Source organism: Zonotrichia leucophrys, chromosome W (assembly GCF_028769735.1).
Source record: "Zonotrichia leucophrys gambelii isolate GWCS_2022_RI chromosome W, RI_Zleu_2.0, whole genome shotgun sequence".
Lineage (NCBI taxonomy): Eukaryota > Metazoa > Chordata > Aves > Passeriformes > Passerellidae > Zonotrichia > Zonotrichia leucophrys.
This window is the reverse complement of record NC_088199.1, coordinates 1,443,552-1,464,532: the sequence shown is the minus strand read 5'-3', so window position 1 is coordinate 1,464,532 and position 20,981 is coordinate 1,443,552. Positions and strand designations below refer to the sequence as shown.

Here is a 20,981-nt window from a genome sequence, read left to right as displayed (position 1 = left end):
TTAATATTGTTCTTTTTTTTTTTCTTTTTTTTTTTTTTTTTTTTTTTTTGTGCTGGTCAATGCTTTGCCCATTAAATAAACAGTTTTTTCCACTTTTCTCCAAGGAAATCTTTTCCCGAGCCAGTTGGGGGAGGGGCCACTTGAATTTGCTTTCTAGAGGAACCCCTTTGGAAGTTTTCTCCCAAATTTTCCCTAAATGAGGACATTATCATTTCGTATCACAAAACATTTCAGAGATTTTTCACATCATTTTGCCAGCATATATAATTAGGTCTCTCTTAGAGGGCTGCAAGCAATACACTTATTACTGTAGAATGCTATCAGGATCTTTATAGTATTCAAATTATAGGAATACGATCTGAACAAGGGCTGGGAAAAGAAAAGATATGATGAGCAATGTTACTGTATCACCAACAATCAGAATTGGTTTTAACATGTTAAATGAGTAATAAATAATGAAAGCATCTAAAATTAATAAGTGCTGTACATAAAAAAAGTAAAACATGGAATAATAAAGTTTAAACCAACTAATTTAAATTTTAAATTTAAGGCTGAAGAAACAATTTTTTCAACAAAAATTAAAGGAAAATCATCTTACCTTATCTAGTCTTTTTTGCCAGCTTTCTTCATGTTTTACCATGAGTTCAATACAATGAGAGAGTGTAGCAAGGATTCCAGCGGTAGTTGCCTTGAAAGTTATAGCTTCTCCCTTAAAGTCTATGCCATTAATTCCTTTGGGTGTCACATATGGAAACACTAAAACCAAACATGAATTGCTCATTGATAACTGCCTTCAACTCAAACAAGCATTTTACATGCATGCTTTATATTATCACTGTTTGAAGAAAATAGACTGGTAAGAAATTTTATTTTAAAAGAAAAAAACAAGTGCTAATAATTTTCCGCTATTCACTGGATAAGGGAAGAGATTTAAAAGGAAAAACACAACCCTTCAGCTTCATCTTGCTATACTGTATTTCAAGTCTGCTTGTTCTGCTTTATTACTCTGCAAATCATGTGGGTGGAGGCAGTGGGAATACTTTGTAACAATAGCAGTTTGACAGCTTGAAGTGGGGCCTAATTAATACAGAGCAGCCTTAAAACATATCCAATACAGCACTAAGAATGAAATTATTTAAAAATGCAATGAAACACCAATGGTAACTGTCCTGGGGAGACTCAAGGCTGACCACTAGGATTTTGGAGTCGAAGCTACAGAGAGTCTGAAGCCAACTATACTCCAACAGAGAAGGAAATTTTAGCAGCCTATGAAGGAGTCCAAGCTGCCTCAGAGGTAATAGGCACTGAAGCACAACTCCTCCTGGCACCCCGACTACCAGTACTGGGGTAGATGTTCAAAGCAAAGGTTCCCTCTACCCATTGTGCCACCAGTGCTACATGGAGCAAATGGATGGCTCTCATCACGCAGTTCACCCATATTGGAAAACTGAATAACCATGGGATTCTGGAAATAATTACAAACTGGCCAGAATGTGAAAACTTTGGTCTCACTGATGAAGAGGAACAAGAAGTCTCACGTGCTGAAGAAGCACCACCATATAACCAACTGCCAGCAGAAGATACATGATACGCTCTTTTTACTGATGGTTCTTGCCGCATTGTGGGAATGAAATGAAAGTGGAAAGCAGCCATATGGAGCCCCACATGACAGGTCAGAGAGACCACTGAAGGAGAAGGTGGATCAAGCCAACGTGATGAACTCAAAGCTGTTCAACTGGCCCTGAACATTGCTGAAAGAGAGAAATGGCCAAAGCTCTACCTCTACACTGATTCATGGATGGTAGCCAATGCTCTGTGGGGTTGGCTGGAGAGATGGAAAGAGGCTAACTGGCAGCTTAGAGGAAAACCAATTTGGGCTGCTGGTGAGTGGAAAGACATTGCTACCAGGGTAGGGAGGTTACTTGTGAAGGTCCGCTGTGTAGATGCCCATGTCCCCAAGAGTAGAGCCAATGAGGAGCACCAAAACAATGAGCAAGTAGACCAGACTGCAAAGATAGGGGTGTCCAAAATAGACCTAGATTGGGAACATAAGGGAGAGTTATTCCTAGCTCGATGGGCCCATGATGCCTCAGGCCATCAGGGCAGAGATGCCACCTATAAGTGGGCACGAGACAGAGGGGTGGATTTAACCATGGACAGTATTTCTCAGGTTATCCGTCACTGTGAGACGTGTGCTGCCATCAAACAGGCCAAGCGAGTGAAGCCCCTCTGGTACGGTGGGCGGTGGTCCAAGTACAAGTATGGGGAGGCCTGTCAGATCGACTACATCACACTGCCCCAGACACACCAGGGCAAGCGCTACGTGCTGACCATGGTAGAAGCCACCACAGGATGGTTGGAAACCTACCCTGTGCCTCATGCTATGGCCCGTAACACCATCCTGGGCCTTGAAAAACAAGTTCTATGGAGACATGGTACCCCTGAGAGGATCAAGTCGGACAACGGGACTCATTTCAAGAACAGCCTTATCAACACCTGAGCTAGGGAACATGGCATTGAGTGGGTGTACCATATCCCCTACCATACACCAGCTGCAGGCAAAGTGGAGAGGTACAATGGACTGTTAAAAAACACCTTGAAAGCATTAGGTGGGGGATCTTTCAAAAATTGGGAGCAGCATCTGGCAAAAGCCACCTGATTAGTTGACAACCAAGGCTCTACTGACCGAGTGGGCCCTGCCCAATCTGAGCCTTTGCAGAGAGTAGATGGAGACAAAGTCCCAGTGGTACATATCAGAGGCTTGTTAGGGAAGACAGTTTGGATTAATTCTGCCTCAAGTACAGACAAACCCATTCATGGGGTTGTTTTTGCTCAGGGACCAGGTTGCACATGGTGGATAATGCAAGAAGATGGAGGAACACAATGTGTACCTCACGGAGATCTGATTTTTAGGTGAGAACTATGTGTAAATATCACTGTTTGCTGAATGTTACTGCAGTTGTCTGTGTATAGCTGTATATTGGATGTAAAATGTATGTGTTTGTAGAGTTAGAATTTATATTAGTTTTAGTAGTAAGCTGACAATATGGGGATAAGGGGTGGAATGTCCTGGGTTGACTATGTGATGCTTTTATCCCCAATCGTCTCGTTCTGTTATGCTGAATAATAAGTTTTGCACCTTTAAGACTTGTCACAGACATTTTTTCATAGAAATCCTTTCTTTCACATTTGTCCATCTTCTGGGAAGCAAAGGCCCAGAAGATGAATGTAAACAATTGTTTTCAGCTGCTGTGGAATGCAATAGGATGCACCTGTGATTGGCTCATCTTCCATGTTTCCAATTGGGGGCCAATCACAGAAGAAAGCTCGGGGACAGATTCCCTGGAGACAGAACTTTGTTATTCATTCTTTCTATTCTATTCTTAGCTTAGCAGCTCTCTGCAACTTCTCTCCTTATTCTTTTTAGTATAGTTATAATGTATTATATATCATATATCAATAAATCCAGCCTTCTGATCAAGAAACAAGATTCTCGTCCTTCTCTCACCATGAAGACCTCCTCAGGTCGCTGTAATAAAGACTTGTTCCAGAAAGTGAAGGGGGGAGAGAAGAAGCACGCAGTTTGTTTTCAGACACTGCACTCACTCCTCCACATTCCTTCTCCTGGACTGTGTTGTCTGCAAATGAACAGACAGTGGGACAGAGCTCTCCTTTGTTTTAGTTAGTTTTAGCTAGCTGAGGCAAAGAAGTTCCCTGGAATGTGGGTTTTTTTTCCTTTACTTTGGGCCTGTTTAAACCTGCTCTGGACTGAACACCCAGGGGAGCACCGGCAGCTCGCAACTGTGGCCCACCGGGCCAGGCCGGGTCTGGGCCGTGGCATTTCCAGCACTGGAGGGACTGATAAGAGACTGAGTGACCTGAGCTGCAACCCAGGGAGGGGACTTTTCTTAGTTTGTCATCTCTTTTGGAGCAGCAAGGGGTTTTATTTTTTAATATTGTTTAGGTTTTATTGTTTAATAAACAGGTTTTTTCCACTTTTTTCCAAGGAGGTATTTTTCTCCTGGACCGGTTGGGGAGAGGGGCCAATTGAATCTGCTTTCCTAGAGGAGCCCCTTTGGGGGTTGTCTCCAAAATTTTCCCTGAACCAGGACAGTAACATTTCAAGGCTGCTTTTAGCAGGTAGCTATAGATTTAAAAAACACAACATAAAAAGATATGATATAAAAGTATCAAATATGTTGAATTATCCAAGTACTGTGGTATTTGGTAGTTCCAACAACTACTTCTTCCTGTTGACTAGGCCATTTGTTACTAAGGCTATTTAAACAAGTCACTTAAAATGTATGACAAAAAAGTACCTAGTCTATGTCAAACTCGTATGTAGGTTGACAGAATGCGAAATCAAACACTACGCAATAATGTCAGAAAATATTAGAAAGCAGAAGTAACATTCATGTTGAAGCTGAGCCAAGCAAGTTACTCGTGCTGTGCCATTTTCATCTTTGTAGTTTCAGTACAAAATCACCTTCCATCTTCAAAGAGGTTGCCTTAAGTACCACCTTCTGCTCTTATTATTGCATAATTTAAACCCAAATACACTCATTTTCCTAAACAGATGAATGGCAACACTTACTGATCAAGGTTCTACATTCTTAGATTCTAAAATCCCACTGGGTAAATATGCATCAGCCGGGCTCTCCCTTGGTGCTTTATACAAATGATCATTGTTTCAGTTACCAGATTTTCCAAATGGAAAATGAGCAATAAATTTAAATACCTTCATAGTGCTCTTTTTAACTTTCTGTCTTAGGTTGGAAATGGGCAGCGTATTCTATTCCTATCTGATGGGGCAGTTATCTTCTGTTAATTGGGCAGTTGTCTTTATCTCTTCCACAACCAATCCTCCATTTGGGGAGATAACTTCTGTTAATGGGCCATTGAGTGTCACTGCATTACTGATAAAATGATATCATCCCATTGTGAGAAGCTCCACACAGAGGGAGGAGCCAAGCATTCCTAACTGGATATAATCAGAGATCTTGAAGACCACAGCCAGCCTTTTCCACTGGATTCCCAGAGAGGCAGCTGTCTTCTCCACTGGATCTTCAGAGGAAGACTATGCACTTCTACAGGCTCACTGTTTCAACAGAACCACATCTGCCACTCCAGGAGGACTGCAGCCACCATTTCAATTGGACTGCTACCAACACCCTGACCAACAGGGTGTCAGGTTGTGTTCTGTCTCTGCCAGTGTTGTTATGTATTACTGCATTGTTTATTTGATTTTTATTTTTTTTCCCTGATAAAGAACTGTTATTCCTGCTCCCATACCTTTGCCTGAGAGCCTCCTTAATTTCAAAATTATAACAATTTGGAGGGAGGGGGTTTACATTTTCCATTCCAGGGGAGGCTCCTGCCTTCCTTAGCAGACACCTAGACACTTTCACTCAAAGATCCTAGAGAACTGTACTAGTTTAAAACCAAGCTAGAAAATTAAATCCACTGAAGATGCTCCCTTTTCCCTCCACCCCTTCTGGTAATGGAGGAACACTAGGACAGGTAAAAAGTTGGAATCACAACTTACTGAAAAATTGCAATACCCACACAATATTAATAAAAGAATGTGCAAAAGAGAAAAAGAGTTTTACCCACAAAAGCATGCTCACCACTGAACAAACAAAAATGTGTCCCAAAGATGCCACCCAGCACAGTTTCCCAGACAAAGGCAGAATGGTGACTGGCCCTGGACAGGGGAAACATGGTATTTGGAAAAACAAAATTATATATCAGGAGGCTCTCACAGCCTGTTTCCCCCCAGCCTGAAAACATAAAGCAGGGACAAAAAGAAACTTGGAAAGCTAGTTCATCCAAATGAGTTGTGCTGCTGAAATGCTGACTTTGCACCACCTGGCACAGCTCAGGCTCCACTGCAGAGGCTCTCTCTCCAGGGTGGTGACAGCAGTGGTGTGGGTACAGGGGCTCACTGTCTGGTGCAGTGGAGGCATGGTAGCAGCGACAGCAGTCCCGGTCCCTCATCCTCTCCAGAGTAATCCCAGAAAAATAAAAAGGAAAACTTCCTGTTTCCAGGTTTGAGTTTTTCCCTTCCAAAACCACTTCCCTCCAGTGGTGACATGGGTGGTATTGAAAAGACAGTGTAAAAAACTCCACCTCCTTGTTTCTGTACCCAAGATATTATCCATCCCTTATTTTATACCATTAATATCATGCCCAGATTTTATACCTTTCAACTACATATATATATATATACATATGGCTATGCACAAGCACAGGTATTATTTCAGTAGTCACTGGAAATACCCTCAAGATGTCTGTTGAATTCTTTTAGTCCATGACTGGTGTAACTGGATCAGTTCATACTCATTGTCTATTGTATTTACAACATACAGTGTCAGTGTCATTCAACAACCCATATTGCATATGCAATTCAACATTACAAACTGTTCTCACCTAAATATCAAATCACCTTGAGGTACACATCATGTTTCCCTGTCCCTCTTCATTTCCCACCAAGTGCACCCCAGGTCCTTGAGCAAAAAGAGTCCCATGCCCATGGGTTTGCCTTTGCTTAAAACAGAACTAATCCAAGCTGTCTTCCCTAACACATTCCTCATATGCACCATGGGGACTTCATCCCCTTCTACAGTATGTAGAGGTTCTGATTGGGCAGAGCCAGCTTGATGGGTGGAGCCTCTAGTGTTAACTAACCAGGTGGCCTTCACTAAATGTAGATCCCAACGTTTGAAGGTCCCACTGCCCATTGCTTTCAATGTGGTTTTTAACAGTCCATTGCATTGTTCGATCTTTCCAGAGGCTGGTGTGTGATAGGGAATATGATATATCCACTCAATACTGTGCTTTCTAGCCCAGGTGTCTATGAGGCTATTTTTGAAATGAGTCCCATTGTCTGACTCAAATCTTTCTGGGGTGCCATGTGGCCACAGGACTTGCTTCTGAAGGCCCAAGATGATGTTCCGGGCAGTGAGTGGCGTGAGGCACGGGATATGTCTCCAGCCATCCAGTGATTGTTTCCACCACTGTAAGCACATAGTGTTTGCCTTGGCAGGTTTGTGGGAGTGTGATGTAATCGATCTGCCAGGCCTCCCTATAGATATATTTCAGTCATCATCCCCCATATCACAGAGGCTTTACCACCTTGGCCTGTTTGATTGCAGCGCATGTTTCACACTTAAGGATAACCTGGGAGATGGTGTTCATGGTTTAGTTCACCCCTCAGTCACGAGCCCATCCATATCTTGAATCTCTTCCTTAATGACCTGAGGTGTTATGGGTCCATCAAGCCAGAAATAATTCACCCTTATGTTTCCAGTCCATATCTACCTGAGACACTTTAATCTTGTCAGCTTAATCTACCAGTCCATTGTTGCAATGCTCCTCAGTAGCCCAACACTTGGGTATGTCTGCATCTACATGATGGACTTTTAGAGCCAACTTCTCTTCCTGGGTAGTTATATCTTGTCACACTTTGGCATCCCAGATGTGTTTACTTCTTTGCTGCAAATTGGTCTTTTTCCATTGCTCCAGCCACCCCTACAGAACATTTGCTACTATTCACAAGTCAGTGTAGAGGTAGAGCATTGCACATTTCTCTCGCTCAGCGATATCTAAAGCCAGCTGGATGGCTTTCAGCTCTGCAGCCTGACTTGATTCACCTTGTCCCTCAGTAGCTTCTGCAACTCACCGCATAGGACTCGATACAGCAGCTTTCCATTTTCAATTAATCCCTACAATATGGCAGGAACTGTCAGTAAAGAAAGCATGTCACTTTTCATTTTCTGGTACCTGATTATATGGTAGGGCCTCCTCAGCACAAGCACATGTCACCTGCTCCTCTTCTTCTTCTGATGACAGTTGTAAATTTTCTCCTTTGGGCAAATTCATGATGATCTTCAAGATCCCTGGGTGATTGGGGTTTCCTATTCAAGCTAGCTGTGTGAACAGCATGGCCCATTTACTCTACATAGCATCAGCAGCATGATGTGTGGAAGGGACTTGTTTTGAACATCCAGCCCAACACTGGTAATCGGGGTGCAAGAAAGATCTGTGCTTCAGTGCCAGTCACTTCTGAAGCAGCTCAAACCCCTTCAAAAGCTGCCAGGATCTCTTTCTTAGTTGGGGTGTAGCAGGCCTTGGATCATTTGTTTCCCAAACTCCAGAACTCCAGGGGTCATCATCGAGTGTCCCCAGATATCTTCTGCCAGAGGCTCCTGGAAGGACCATTCTCCCTGGCTGCAGTGTAGGGTATGTTTTTTACATCCTGTCCTGTCCTGACTGGCCCAAGGGCTATTGCATGAACAATCTGCTGTTTAATTTGTTCAAAAGCTTGTTCTTGTTCAGGGTCCCATTTGAAATCCTTCTTCTTCCAGGTCACATGATAGAGAGGGCATACAATCTGACTGTACTCTGGAATATTCATTCTCCAAAAACCCACAGCACCTCGGAAAGCCCGTGTTTCCTTCTTGCTGGTCACGGGAGACATAGCTGCTATTTTGTTGACCACACCCACTGGAATCTGATTATGTCCATCTTTCCATTTTACTCCTCAAAACTGAATTTCCTGGGCAGGTCCCTTGACCTTACTTTGTTTTACGGCAAAAACATCTTTCAGGAGAATTTGGATTATCTTCTCCCTTTTCTCAAAAGCTTCCTCTGCTGTGTTGCCCCACATGATGATGTCATCAATGTACTGCAGGTGTTCAGGAGCGTCACCCTTTTCCAGTGCAGCCTGGATCACTTCACAGCAAATAGTGGGGCTGTTTTTCCACCCCTGGGGCAGTCAGTTCCCGGTGTACTGGACACCCCTCCAGGTGAAAGCAAACTGTGGCCTGCACTGTGCTGCTAAAGGAATGGAGAAAAACCCATTAGCAATGTCAGTGGTGGCATTACTTTGTTGCCTTGGACTCCAGTTCCTACTGAAGTTCCAGCATGTCTGGCACAACAGCACTCAGGGGTGGTGTGACTTTGTTCAGGCCATGATAGTCCACTGTCAGCCTCCACTCTCCACTGGACTTAAGCACTGGCCATATAGGACTATTAAAGGGTGAGCAAATCTTGCTGACCACTCCCTGGCTCTCCGGCTCATGAATCATCTCATCAATGGGGATCATGGAGTCCCGGTTGGTGCAGTATTGTCAACAGTGCACTGTTGTAGTAGAGATCGGTACCTGTTCTTCTTTGACCCTCAGCAGTCCCACAGCAGAAGGGTCCTCTGAGAGACCAGGCAGGGTATTCAACTGTCTAATTTCATCTGTCTCTACAGCAGCTATCCCAAATATCCAATGATACCCTTTTGGGTCTTTGAAATGTCCTCTCCTGATCACTACAATTAATCCTTAGCAAAGCAAACTTTTTATATAATTGAAAAAAAAATCTACTCATATTTTTAGTTCTCTGGAAGTATACTGTAACTCCTTCCAATTCCTTTCCTCCTAACAGTTTTTGCAATAATCTAGAAAGAAAATTTAAATACAGCAAGAAAACATGCAACACATGGGGAACTAGAGCCAAATAAAAAGCAGTTGACAGAAAAGGCTTATTTTGCACATATATTTTTCAGATCCTTGAAGAAAGTGTCTACAATTTTAAAAATGTTTTGCTAAGTACTTCTTTTGGCGATTCCATCAGATTTGCAACTGTACTACTTCAAAATTTTGTGAACCAAAGTCTAACAAATACTGAATTGTCAACCATTATAGAATGTCAATGCGGAAATAATTTCAGCCAGGAAACAAGAGAAAGTATAAGAAGAATGCAAATAGATTTTTTTTAATGCATACACAACTTCTGGCAGGCCAGATGTATCAGATTTCTAAAAAGCAAGACTTGCATGAGGAATTCACATTTAGTGACTGGATGCAGTGAGTACAATGACTATAACCAGATCATTTAAGAAAAGAATAAAAATCAGAATTCTGTTCAGCATAACACTGAAAAATACAGTTTTTAGAAGTGCTAAAATTAGGATGAGTGAGATTCAGTAACAATGTTGACTTAATCCTTACATTGACATAGAAGTTAGAAAAACCATAATGGGGCACACCTAACTGGAAAAGCATTGTGCTTCACCACACTCCTAAAGCAGATAATACTTGCGAGAAAAACTGCAACTGCCTGTTACAAATCTCAGCTCCCAGTATACAAATGATGCAGCTGTTTCAACAGGTTTTTGTAGTGGAAATGGCTTTGGACACAAATAAGAAATTCCAGCTTGACAGTCTTGCATTAATATTTGTATGAATTAAGAATAACTTAGATTATAATTCCTTAACTGCTTTTCATTATTATCTTAACATGAATAAGAATGTCCTGTCGCATACATTCAAATAACTACTCTTGCAATTTTCTGCTTAGAAAACAACATAAATACCCATCTTGTATCAGGCTTATCATACCATTCATATGAACATTCAGTGAAAAAGTTGACACACTTACATTTTTCCTTACTGCTGTTACTGTTATGTAAAAAATCCCCATCGGAACGCATCGCAGGGAAATCATCTTCATCATCTTCTACCACTAAATGTGAGAAAGTGTGTGTTATGGGAGTGAGAAAGCTTTCCCAACTCTCTAGTGTGCAAAAAAGAATTAAGAGCATTTTCATGGCTAAGCAGCATTTAAGATTTTTTCCTATAACAGTCATGACACACACCCTCTCGCCTTTTTTCTTTTACCACTATGAACATTACCTTCAGAAACCATCAGGAGACTAACATTTTCTCAGTGTCGAAATTTAGCACTTGATTTGATGTCAAGAAGAACATTATCTTGGTGTTACAACTGGATGAGCAAGGAGCCACAATTGAGCAACTATCTACTCTTTTACACTAGAAAGTTCTCAAAGAAGTGGAATGGTACTTATCTATTGCTTTCTCACTATCAAAAGTTTCAGGCTACCAGAACAAACATGGGAATTAATATTAATGCCTCAGAAGAGTGCATGAATATGACAAGCTATGTTCTGGGAAGAGAAATTCAGAGAGATGCAGATATCCACACCTGAGTCTACTAGGACTTCCAGTGTGCACTCAGTGCTCTAGCTACAGCCAATACATCTCAGGAGCATTCATTATGGCAGAACCTTTGTGTTTTTAAAATAATATATTGTTCCTATGAAAACTAATAACCTATTGCTTTTCAAAATAAAAAGAAATGTGGTTTTGGCTGGGATAGAGTTCATTTTCTTCTCAGTAGCTGGTACAGAGTTGTGTTTTGGATTCAGAATGAGAATAATGTTGATAACACACTGATGTTTTGGTTGTCACTAGGTAGTGCTTACCCAAAGCAAGGATTTTTCAGTGTCTCATGCTCTGCCAGTGAGGAGCTGCACAAAGGGCTGGGAGGAAGGATGGACAGGACAGGTCACTCAAACTGGCCAAAGGGATATTCCACACCATAGAATGACATGCCCAGTATATAAACTGGGGGGAGTTACCTGGAAGAGGGGGCTGATCACAGCTTGTGAACGGGCTGGGCATCGGTCAGCAGGTAGTGAGCAACTGTATTGTGCATCACTTGTCTTTCTTGGGTTAAATCTCCCTCTCTCCCTCTCCTTCTCCTTACTACTATTATTATTATTATTATTATTATTATCTTTTACTTTATTTAAAATAAACTGTTCTTATCTCAACCCACGAGTTCTATTTTCTTTCCTGATTCTCCTCCCCATCCCATTGGGAGAGAAGGGGAAGTGAGCAAGCAGATGCATGGTACTTGGCTGCCAGCTGGGGTTAAACCATGACAGAGACACAAAAATAAACAAACTTGAATTCATGTTATGGAGTAAGCAATTATTGTTATATAACATCAAATGCTTAAAAGATCATTTATACAATTGATAGCTAGAGGTCAATATTTAGGCTAAGCATATTTTTATGGGAATCCAACTTCTGAAGTGAAAATAGTTAATAGTGTATGCAGAAATATCTACAATTGATCTCATTACTAAAGACTGAATTTAATATACATACTTCATTTATATGGTATCAAATGCTATAGTAACTATTTCACAGGCTATTACTGTGTAAAAAGTTAAATTCTGTGGAGATAACAGTTCTTAATTACAGTTTTACCTTTATCCCTCTGGAGTTCATCTTTGGAAACTGCATCTGCACAGGCATCAAAGTATTTCTGTAAAGTATCAACTTGTCTACACAAGATGTCTCTAAAGGTTTCCATTTCTGCAAGCTTCTCACGTAAGCTATGGCCCTTCTAAAAATACAAGCAAAAAAGGCTCAAATACTTCTACAGGGTCAGCAATAGTTCAATGCAAAAAAACCCCAAAAAAACAACAAAGGATTTCTGCAATTATGAAGAATGAATTCTTTAAGCACATCAAAGAAATTTCAGATATCAGCAGCTATGAAATACTGGTAATGTTAGAAGAACATAAGAAACTGTATAAAAGTGTTTCTTACTCATTTTGTCCACTGGTCTCAAATTTTCATCTTGATTTCATCTGCTACTTTAGAGCATTCAATAAAAGTTTATTAAAAATACAATCTTATATACAATGAGATTTACACCTATTTACCAGAAAACAGTCAGTTCTAGTTTAAGATCTTTATTTTAGCCTTTACTCCCCCTTTTCTAGTGCTGCTCCTCTTCTGCCCCAACCAATTTAAAATGTTAAATATTATACACATGAAACCAAGAAAGCTGTAATTTGTCAAGTCATAGAATCAGCATTTCCTTTCATCTGGAAGCCCTGATATTCTCAGAAGTACACTAAGAAAGACTAATGAATCCTCCCACAGGTTTGATATCCTTGCCATTTGAAAATGACACTATAATTTAAGAGGGATAACTGCATAGAGGCATGAAAAAGTTTCCTGTATGATCTGTTCATCATCACATGCTGAATTATTAACACTTATAGTAAACTAAAGATTTGTTTAGGGTTTTTTTTCCTATAATGGTGCAAACAAGTCTTTGTATAGTTTATTTACTTTCCAGTTTTGTGTGTTGTTTAAACACCAAGACTAAGAAAATGTTATTCACTAACCTTGAATGAAGAGGTGGATGTTGCAGAGTACCCACTCGCTCCAGAAACAAGAGACACCATGGAGCCATGGCGTCGTAAACTTGACTCTGATGCATAGCCAGATTCAGTCTAAAAACCAAACCACACACAAAAGTAGAACATTGAGGCTTTTAATAAAAAAATAGTGAAAGCAAGTTTATTATCTCCTCTAAACTAGCCCATTTGTTTCTTGTCAGGAAGCAGCAAGGGCTTAATAACTTGGATTGTGTCTGCAAGTTTAAGATGTTCATGTAGTAACTGTAAAGTTACTATGAATAATTATTTTGTTGTTATCATGTTGATCTGGAAAAAAAAGTAGTTATCTGCAATTTGTTGTGTACCCCTAAAACAGTAACTAATTAAATAATGCAAAAAATTTGAAAAACCATCTATTGATTACAATAGCATGAAAAAGATAAGAAAATATTATGTTTGACAAATGTCCTAACAAGTAAAATAGAAGAAGATAGTGAGGAACTGTAAGAAGAGTATTTTCCTAAAGGTTAACATAAAATGGCCCACACATGACAAAGAAGAAGAAAAATCCTGAAAGAGAATGTAAGACAGTGTTGGAAAATCTCATTCCCTAACTACTGTGCCAGTCTTTATAGTATTCATTTCCATGAACTTTCTTCATCCCAGGAGGACCCTGAGAACTACTGACCTGTCAGCCTCACCTCTGTGACTGGGAAGATCATGGAAGAGATCCTCCTGGAAGCTATTCTAAGGCACATGGAGGATAGGGAAGTGATTTGGGACAGCCAGCATGGCTTCACCAAGGGCAAGTCCTGCCTGACCAATCTAGTGGCCTTCTATGATGGAGTCACTGCATCAATGGACAAGGAAAGAGCTACAGATGTCATCTATCTGGACTTCAGTAAAGCCTATGACATGGTTCCCAACAATATCCTTCTTTCCAAATTTGAGAGACAAGGATTTGATGGGTGCACTGTTTGGTGGATAAGGAATTGGTTAGATGGTCACATCCAGAGGGTAGTGGTCAATGGCTCAGAGTCCCAATGGACATCAGTATCAGGTGGTGCCCCTGAGTGGTCTGAATTGGGACCAGTATTATTTAATATCTTCATTAATTACATAGATTAAGGGATTGAGTGTACCCTTGGCAACTTTGCAGAGGACACCAAGCTGAGTGGTGTGATTGACACACCTGAAGGATGAGATGCCATCCAGAGGGACCTGGACAAGCTCAAAAAGTGGACCCATGGGAATCTCATGAGACTTAAGGCCAAGTGCAAGGTGCTGCACCTGGGCTGCTTGGTTGCACTGGGCAACCTCTGGTATCAATACAGGCTGGAGGATGAATGGATCAAGAACAGTCCTGCCAAGGACTTGGGGGATACCAGGGAATGAGAGGCTGAACATGCCCCAGTCACGTGCACTTGTAGCCTAGAAAGTCAATTGTATCCTGCGCTGCTTCAAAATCAGAAGGTCGAGGGTGATGTTTCTGCCCCTCTACTCCACTCTGGTGAGACCCCACCTGGAATACTGCATCCCGCTCTGGGGTCCCCAGCACACTGACCTGTTGGAGCAAGTCCAGTGGAGGGCCATGAAGATGATTAGAGGGATGGAACACCCCTCCTATTAGGAAAGGCTAAGACAGTTGGGGTTATTCAGCCTGGAGAAGTCTCCAGGCTGAGTTTATTGTGGCCTTTCAGTACCTGAATAGGATCTGAAAAATGGCTGGAGAGGGACTTTTTACAAGGGTATGTAGTGATAGAACATGGGGGAATGGCTTTAAACTGAAAGAGGGAAGGTTTAGATTAGATATTAGGAAGAAGTTCTTACTCTGTGAGGATGGTGAGGCACTCGAACAGATTGTCCAGAGAAGCTGTGGCTGCCCCATCCTGGAAGTGTTTGAGGCCAGGTTGGATGGGGGTCTGAGCAACTTGGTCTAGTGAAAGGTATCCTTGCCCATTGCAGGAGGGGTGGAATTAGATGATCCTTAAAGTCCCTTCCAACCCAAACTATTCTATAATTTTTAAGATATATAGTTAAAATTGTATACTGCATAGTCATGGTTAAGTCAGAATGACTAAAGGACTGCAGCTCATCGCAAAGAGAAGGACAGATCCTATGCTGAAGAATAAAGGATACCCCTGGACTATCACAATAATGCCATCATCCTAGCCTCTCTAACATGTCTGTGAAACCCTCCCGTTATCTGGCATCATAGAGAAGTAACTGTAGAAAGACCCATTCCAGGCACATCTCAATAATGAAAAAATCAGATGGAAAATGATGCCATAGAATTATAGTTGCTTTGCAAAACAATAATATATGTGTGTTAATTAATGATTGGCCAAATTATGTTGTATCTGAACACTTGAAAGGTAAAAGAACCATGTGTGAAATCACATTCGATGTACCCCATTTGAATGGGATACCTCATGACCATGAATAAAGAATTACTTGTAATTTTATACTACACATCCTCACCTCTCTGTCAACATGTGTCAGTTGCAAAATTTCTGTGACAAAAGAAACAGATGGTTCAGATCAATATCTGAAATACTGCTAATAAATTTGATCAAGTAGACAGAGAATACTGTAAAGGATCTTTGACAGAATAAGAAATACTGCAGCAGCAGAACAATTCAGACAGGGCAGGGGAAAAGGGGAGATATGTTCATATGATATGGAACAAGCAAGAAGCAACAATGGAATTCTAGGTGTTGGACTTTTGTAGAAAATTTGAAAATGGCATAGGCTTTGGGAAGTTGAGAAAGTGCTGATAAATTAAGATGCAAATGAACTTACAGAGTATTAAAAGAAAGGAGAAAGGACACAAAGCTGTAGTTAGTTATAACAGGAGAATTTATACAGTACTGTAAATGTGCAGGACAAAACATGTATATTTGGGTTACAAAGGAGCGGTGGCAGAGAAACACAGTTTTGGAAAAATTAAAGTATGACTTGAAAGAAAAATGTGACTTCCAGAATTAGCATAATTCCTGAAAGAATGCAACTGAATGAGATTACCTAGCCAAAACAAGTTAAACAGAGTCAAGAGTCAGTTTCTATCTGGCCCATTTAAAGAATGAGGTATAAGACAATAAAGAATTGAGGAAACAGAAGAAAGAGAAATAAGTATCAGAAGTAGAAGCAAAGTGGAAAAATGCAAGTATAGTTAGAAAATGGTATTCCAAATCTTGGTGGAAAATGGCTAAGTAATCATCAAATTAAAAGAAAAAAAAAGAGAGCGAGAGTGAGAGAGCAGAAAGGAACGAAAAAGAAAAAAAAGAAAAAAGGAAAAAGGACACTCATAAGTTCAAAAGATAAGGCACATCTTAAATGCTTCATTTAGTAAAAAAATAACTTATCTGAGATAGCAGAGTTTTTTAATGACAGCTTATAGTGAAACAATATAAGGCAAGATGCATGTAGAAATTTCTGCTATAAATAATGAATGTAAAGCTATTTTATACTTAGCAAGAGTGCTAGAAATATAGTCACATAAGTGTAGTGACAGAAGTGCTAAAAGGTCAAATTTTTAACAATTAGTACTACTATTTGTTTTAAACAATAGCTTTACAATATCTATTGGAATAAGCTTTTTATTCGAACATTTGCATTGGATACACAGGGCTCTTCTAGAATATTAGTTCAAGTGTTAAGCAGTATACCTAACTTCGGCAACATATTTGGTATACTGGACCACGTTTTGAATTGCATTGCACTTGTGTTACAGTACAGAGATTATACGTTAATTCACCAGATTGGAATTTCAAATATAACAAAACAAATAATGAAGCCTCAATTAAGTTTTTTGCAAATACTCAAGGTAAGGGCTTTTGGCTCTTTAGATGGATTTTAAGACTTTCAAAGGCTTGACAAGTGAAAACAGAGGAAGTAAGGGAATAAAAGGATTTTTAAAAGAAAAATTAAGAGTTTTAGGCATACAATACTATAATTTCAGAAGTGTTTAATTAGCATAAACCTCAAGAGAGCATTTTGTAAGAGTTTTAAACCTCAAAGCATCATAAAACACTGCTGTTTAGATTTCTTCTAAATGCAAATCTAAACCAAACTTCACTGTTTTCCTCGTAACTTCAATGTTTACTTACTTAATCATACACTACAAATATTAAAATTACTTGGAATGTGCTTTTACTATAGTCAGTTGGACAGTAGGGACTCATTCTGTTTTCTGTTTAATTGGATATGATTTAATGAACAGATCAGTCTTAAAATGTAGCCAAAATATCCATTGCATTGAGGTCAAAGCATTTTAACTAAGGACAGCCAATGTTTTCTGATTTTCTCCTTTAAGTGGGAAAGACATTTATGTAAAACTTGAATTTAAGCTTAAGAAGTGAAATTTCTGAATGTCCCTATATGAAGATTTAATCAGTCACATCTTAATAGTACTCCTCTAGTACTATCATACGGTTTGTTGTCAGCTCACACATACTTTCCCGTTGTCTCTCTGCAGCATGGAGACAGAGTACTTTTTTTTTTTTTTTTTTTAGCTGGCTTCTTTTTGTTAGCTGAGGCAAGAAGTTTTTCCCGGACTGCATGCAGCTTCTCTGGTGATTTCTGTGGCTTCTTCTGGAACTGTCCGAACAACATAACATCGAAGTGAGTCCCACGGTGTGAGTCCCAGCAAGGAGGCTGCAGGAACTCCTCATCCCAGCTCCAGACCTCAGGTAATAGCCAAGCCACAGCTAAGGAAAGAACTCTGAATCCACCAGCTTTCTCTGCAGTTAGGAAGTTTAAAATCTAACATTTTATTTTCCCCGTGACCTGCAGGCACTTTGTGTGTTAAATAAACCATTTTTTTCACTTTCCTTCAAGAAATTCCTTTTGTATCGGTGGGGGAGGGAGTGCCAAAACCTGCCTTCTTTAGAGGAGATGTTCATTTTAGGACATTTCCTCCAGAACTTGTCTCAAACAGACACTTCCTTTCAGGTAGTTGTAGAGAGTGATAAGGTCCACCCTGAGCTTTGTTTTCTCCGGGCTAAACAACCCCAGCTCCCTCAGCTGCTCCTCATAGGACTTAACCTCTAGACCCTTCGCCAACTTTGTTGCCCTTCTCTGAAATTGATCCAGCACTTCAATGTCTTGTAGTAAGGGGCCCAAAACTGGACACAGGATTTGTGTATGGCCTCGCCAGTGCCTAGTACAGGGCAACAAGTTCTTCCCTGGTCCTACTGGCAACACTATTGCTAATACAGGCCACGATGGCATTGGCTTTCTTGGCCACCTGGCCACATGTTGGCTCATATACAGCCAGCTCTTGACCAGCACTCCCAGATCCTTTTCTGCAAGCAGCTGTCCAGCCACTCTTCCCCCAGTCTGCAATGCTGCATGGAGTTATTGTGGCCTAAGTGCAGGACCAAGCGCTTTGCCTTGTTGAACCTCATACAGCTAGCATCAGCTCATCAGTCCAGCCTGTCTAGATCCCTCTGCAGAGCCTTCCTACCCTCTAACAGATCAGCACTCCTACCCAGGGCCCAAGGAGGCAGCAGACTTCCTTGTGAGACAGGTCTGATTGGCATACAGGGTGTTCCATCTCCCTCAGAAGGGAATAACCTGCCACAATTACCCTTCTTTCTTTTTTAACACTCAAAGTTGCGATCCATCTGGTTGACTGACTTGTTCTAGGTAACCCTTCAGATAGACCTTTGTTTCCATTATCATTTGCCTGACATTTTAATTTGTACAGTTTTTTTTTCACTTTCTCCAGGCCCACATGGGGTGCCAATATATTTGTCCCAGTTTGAGACAAATTTAGGAGGAAACATCCCAAAGGGGTGTCTCCTCTTGAAAAAAGCAGATTCCGGCAGCCCCTCCCCTGTTATGTGGGGTCGTTGGTCGGAGACAGGGATGACACAAACTCTCAAAGATCTAGACAACAACAGTGTGTTTTATTGTTTGGACCCTCCTTATATAGGGGATTTGAATTTCCAGGGCTTAGACAGCTGATTGGTTGGGATCTCTCTCCGCCCAGATCTCTGCCCAGTGGTGTGCTTACATCTAAGATTGAACAGGGTTGGCTGAGGGTCCCCTGTATAGGATTGAATCCAACTTATCCAGGCACTTGTTTCAGTGACATTCCCCCACCAGCTCAGAAAAGGTCCCCGTGGAGAAAGTGAAAACAACAAACTGTTTATTTAATAAGCAGAGTGCTCACAAGCATGAAAAAAAATGGTAATGTTAAATAATAAAGCCTCTCACTGTAAGAAAAGCTGGTAAATTCAGTCTTTTCTGTGGGTGTGACTTGGCTTTCTCTCTCTGGATCTGGGATGCAGCATCCTGGGCACCTCTGGGCCATGGTGTGGGCTCCTGATGTTGGTCTGAGTTTACGGACCGGAGCAGAGATGAACAGTTCCAGAAGAAGAAGCCACAGTCCTGGGAAAACTTTTGCCTCAGCGCACAGATGAGAAACTAGCTGAATAAGCACAGCCGTCCTCCTTCTGCACTGCAGACAACACAGGAAACTGCAGCTGCAGCAAACCTGGAGGAGGATATGTGAAGAAAAAAAAAACTGTGCCAAAAGAATTCCACTGCTCCCCCACTTCGATCTCAAAGGCACAGAACTTATACCTGGACAAAAAAGCAGACGATAGGGGATACCCGACCATACAGTCACCCCAGGACACCTACACAAAAAGCATTTAGGCAGTTTTAACTATGTGCAATCAAGGCGCAAATACAGCAGACTAAACAGCACGCAACAGAAATCCGAAGTGTGTGCACTTATAGATCATATTTACAAAACTGTCTCAGATATTGGTGGTTTAGCAGCCAAAGAGAAAAAAAAAAATAAAAACTCCATCAAGAATACTTATTTGTCAGAAGAACCAGAACAAAAGTATTGCTTTATAACTGATGCCAAAGACAAGTCATCCCGCTCAACAGACACATGCAAGCAGATTATTACAAACATGAAAGCATACATCATGCAAAACCCCACTGTTATACTACCATAAAGAGCAGGTCACTGCTGTATTTGTCTCATAAAGCAGATTGTAATTTTTTTTTCACTGCAGAAATACTCAATTACATTGACAAGAGGAATGCGGACACAAGCTTCTGTTTACATAATTTTTCATTTCCCATTTAAAAATTGGAAAAGCAGGTAGAGTGCACATGATAGAAGTCAGCAGTCTCTTCTTGAAAACAAAATAATTTGCAAAAGTTGTATCAATTCATAGCATCAAGCACTAATGTTATGTTACCATTTTGAGTATATAGATGCAGTTCTTTAAATTCCATACATACATCATAGCTTCAAAGCTACGGACAAAGCTGGTATTTGTTAGTACATTGAAACACCTTCAGCTTTATAAGGCGGTACATGAAATCCATTAGTCCTTTCAAAATTATTTTCATTATGATAGACAAAAGGAAAGGGCCACATGATCCAAAGCTTCCTGTGATTCTTTACTTGAGCAGGTGCTGATATCAGCAACAAGGCAGTACATCAGAAAAACTGCTTTCAATAAAATAGCTAAGTATTCACAGAATCATATTGCAGACCTCCATTATGGCTCACACTGATCCACCAGGTAAGGATTTCCTAAAGTCTGTAAATAATGCTCTGGAGTAAAGCAAAGACCAACTGAAAAGCTCCCTCACTTAAAAAAAAAATAAAAGCTCATATTTTTCTACCATATTTTTAAGGCATTATTTTGATTATGTCTCAATAAAGTGCCTGTCAAGCACGTCCATGTAGGTTTGTCCAACAAAACACATATTTTCAGTTAGCATTATAAATTATTTATTATTTTACATAACACAAGCAGCAGGCAGCACCTTCAAGACATACAGCTCACCCTAGGAAGGGACAAAACAGACTTTAGGATACAGTGACTCTAATAATGTTTTCTGCAGTATTTGTGAAAAATCTTACTAAAACATCTATGAGATCAAACCACAATATGTTATAAAAACAATAATGTAAAAAAAAAATAGCAACACAAAATGAAAGAGGTGGAAG

General features: G+C 40.5%; 1 protein-coding gene across 3 annotated transcripts in view; it reads right to left on the bottom strand.

The window, feature by feature from the left end:
• Positions 1-20,981, bottom strand: part of LOC135459274 (ceramide transfer protein-like) — a 242,292-nt gene that overhangs the window by 37,548 nt on the left and 183,763 nt on the right. For all 3 annotated transcript variants that reach the window (XM_064735053.1, XM_064735055.1, XM_064735054.1), the window contains exons 4-7: positions 13,001-13,108; positions 12,069-12,207; positions 10,432-10,515; positions 599-756 (exon numbers count right to left, since the gene is read on the bottom strand). In XM_064735053.1, the coding sequence (XP_064591123.1) occupies positions 599-756; positions 10,432-10,515; positions 12,069-12,207; positions 13,001-13,108 (489 nt within the window). The remainder of the gene's footprint in view (positions 1-598; positions 757-10,431; positions 10,516-12,068; positions 12,208-13,000; positions 13,109-20,981) is intronic.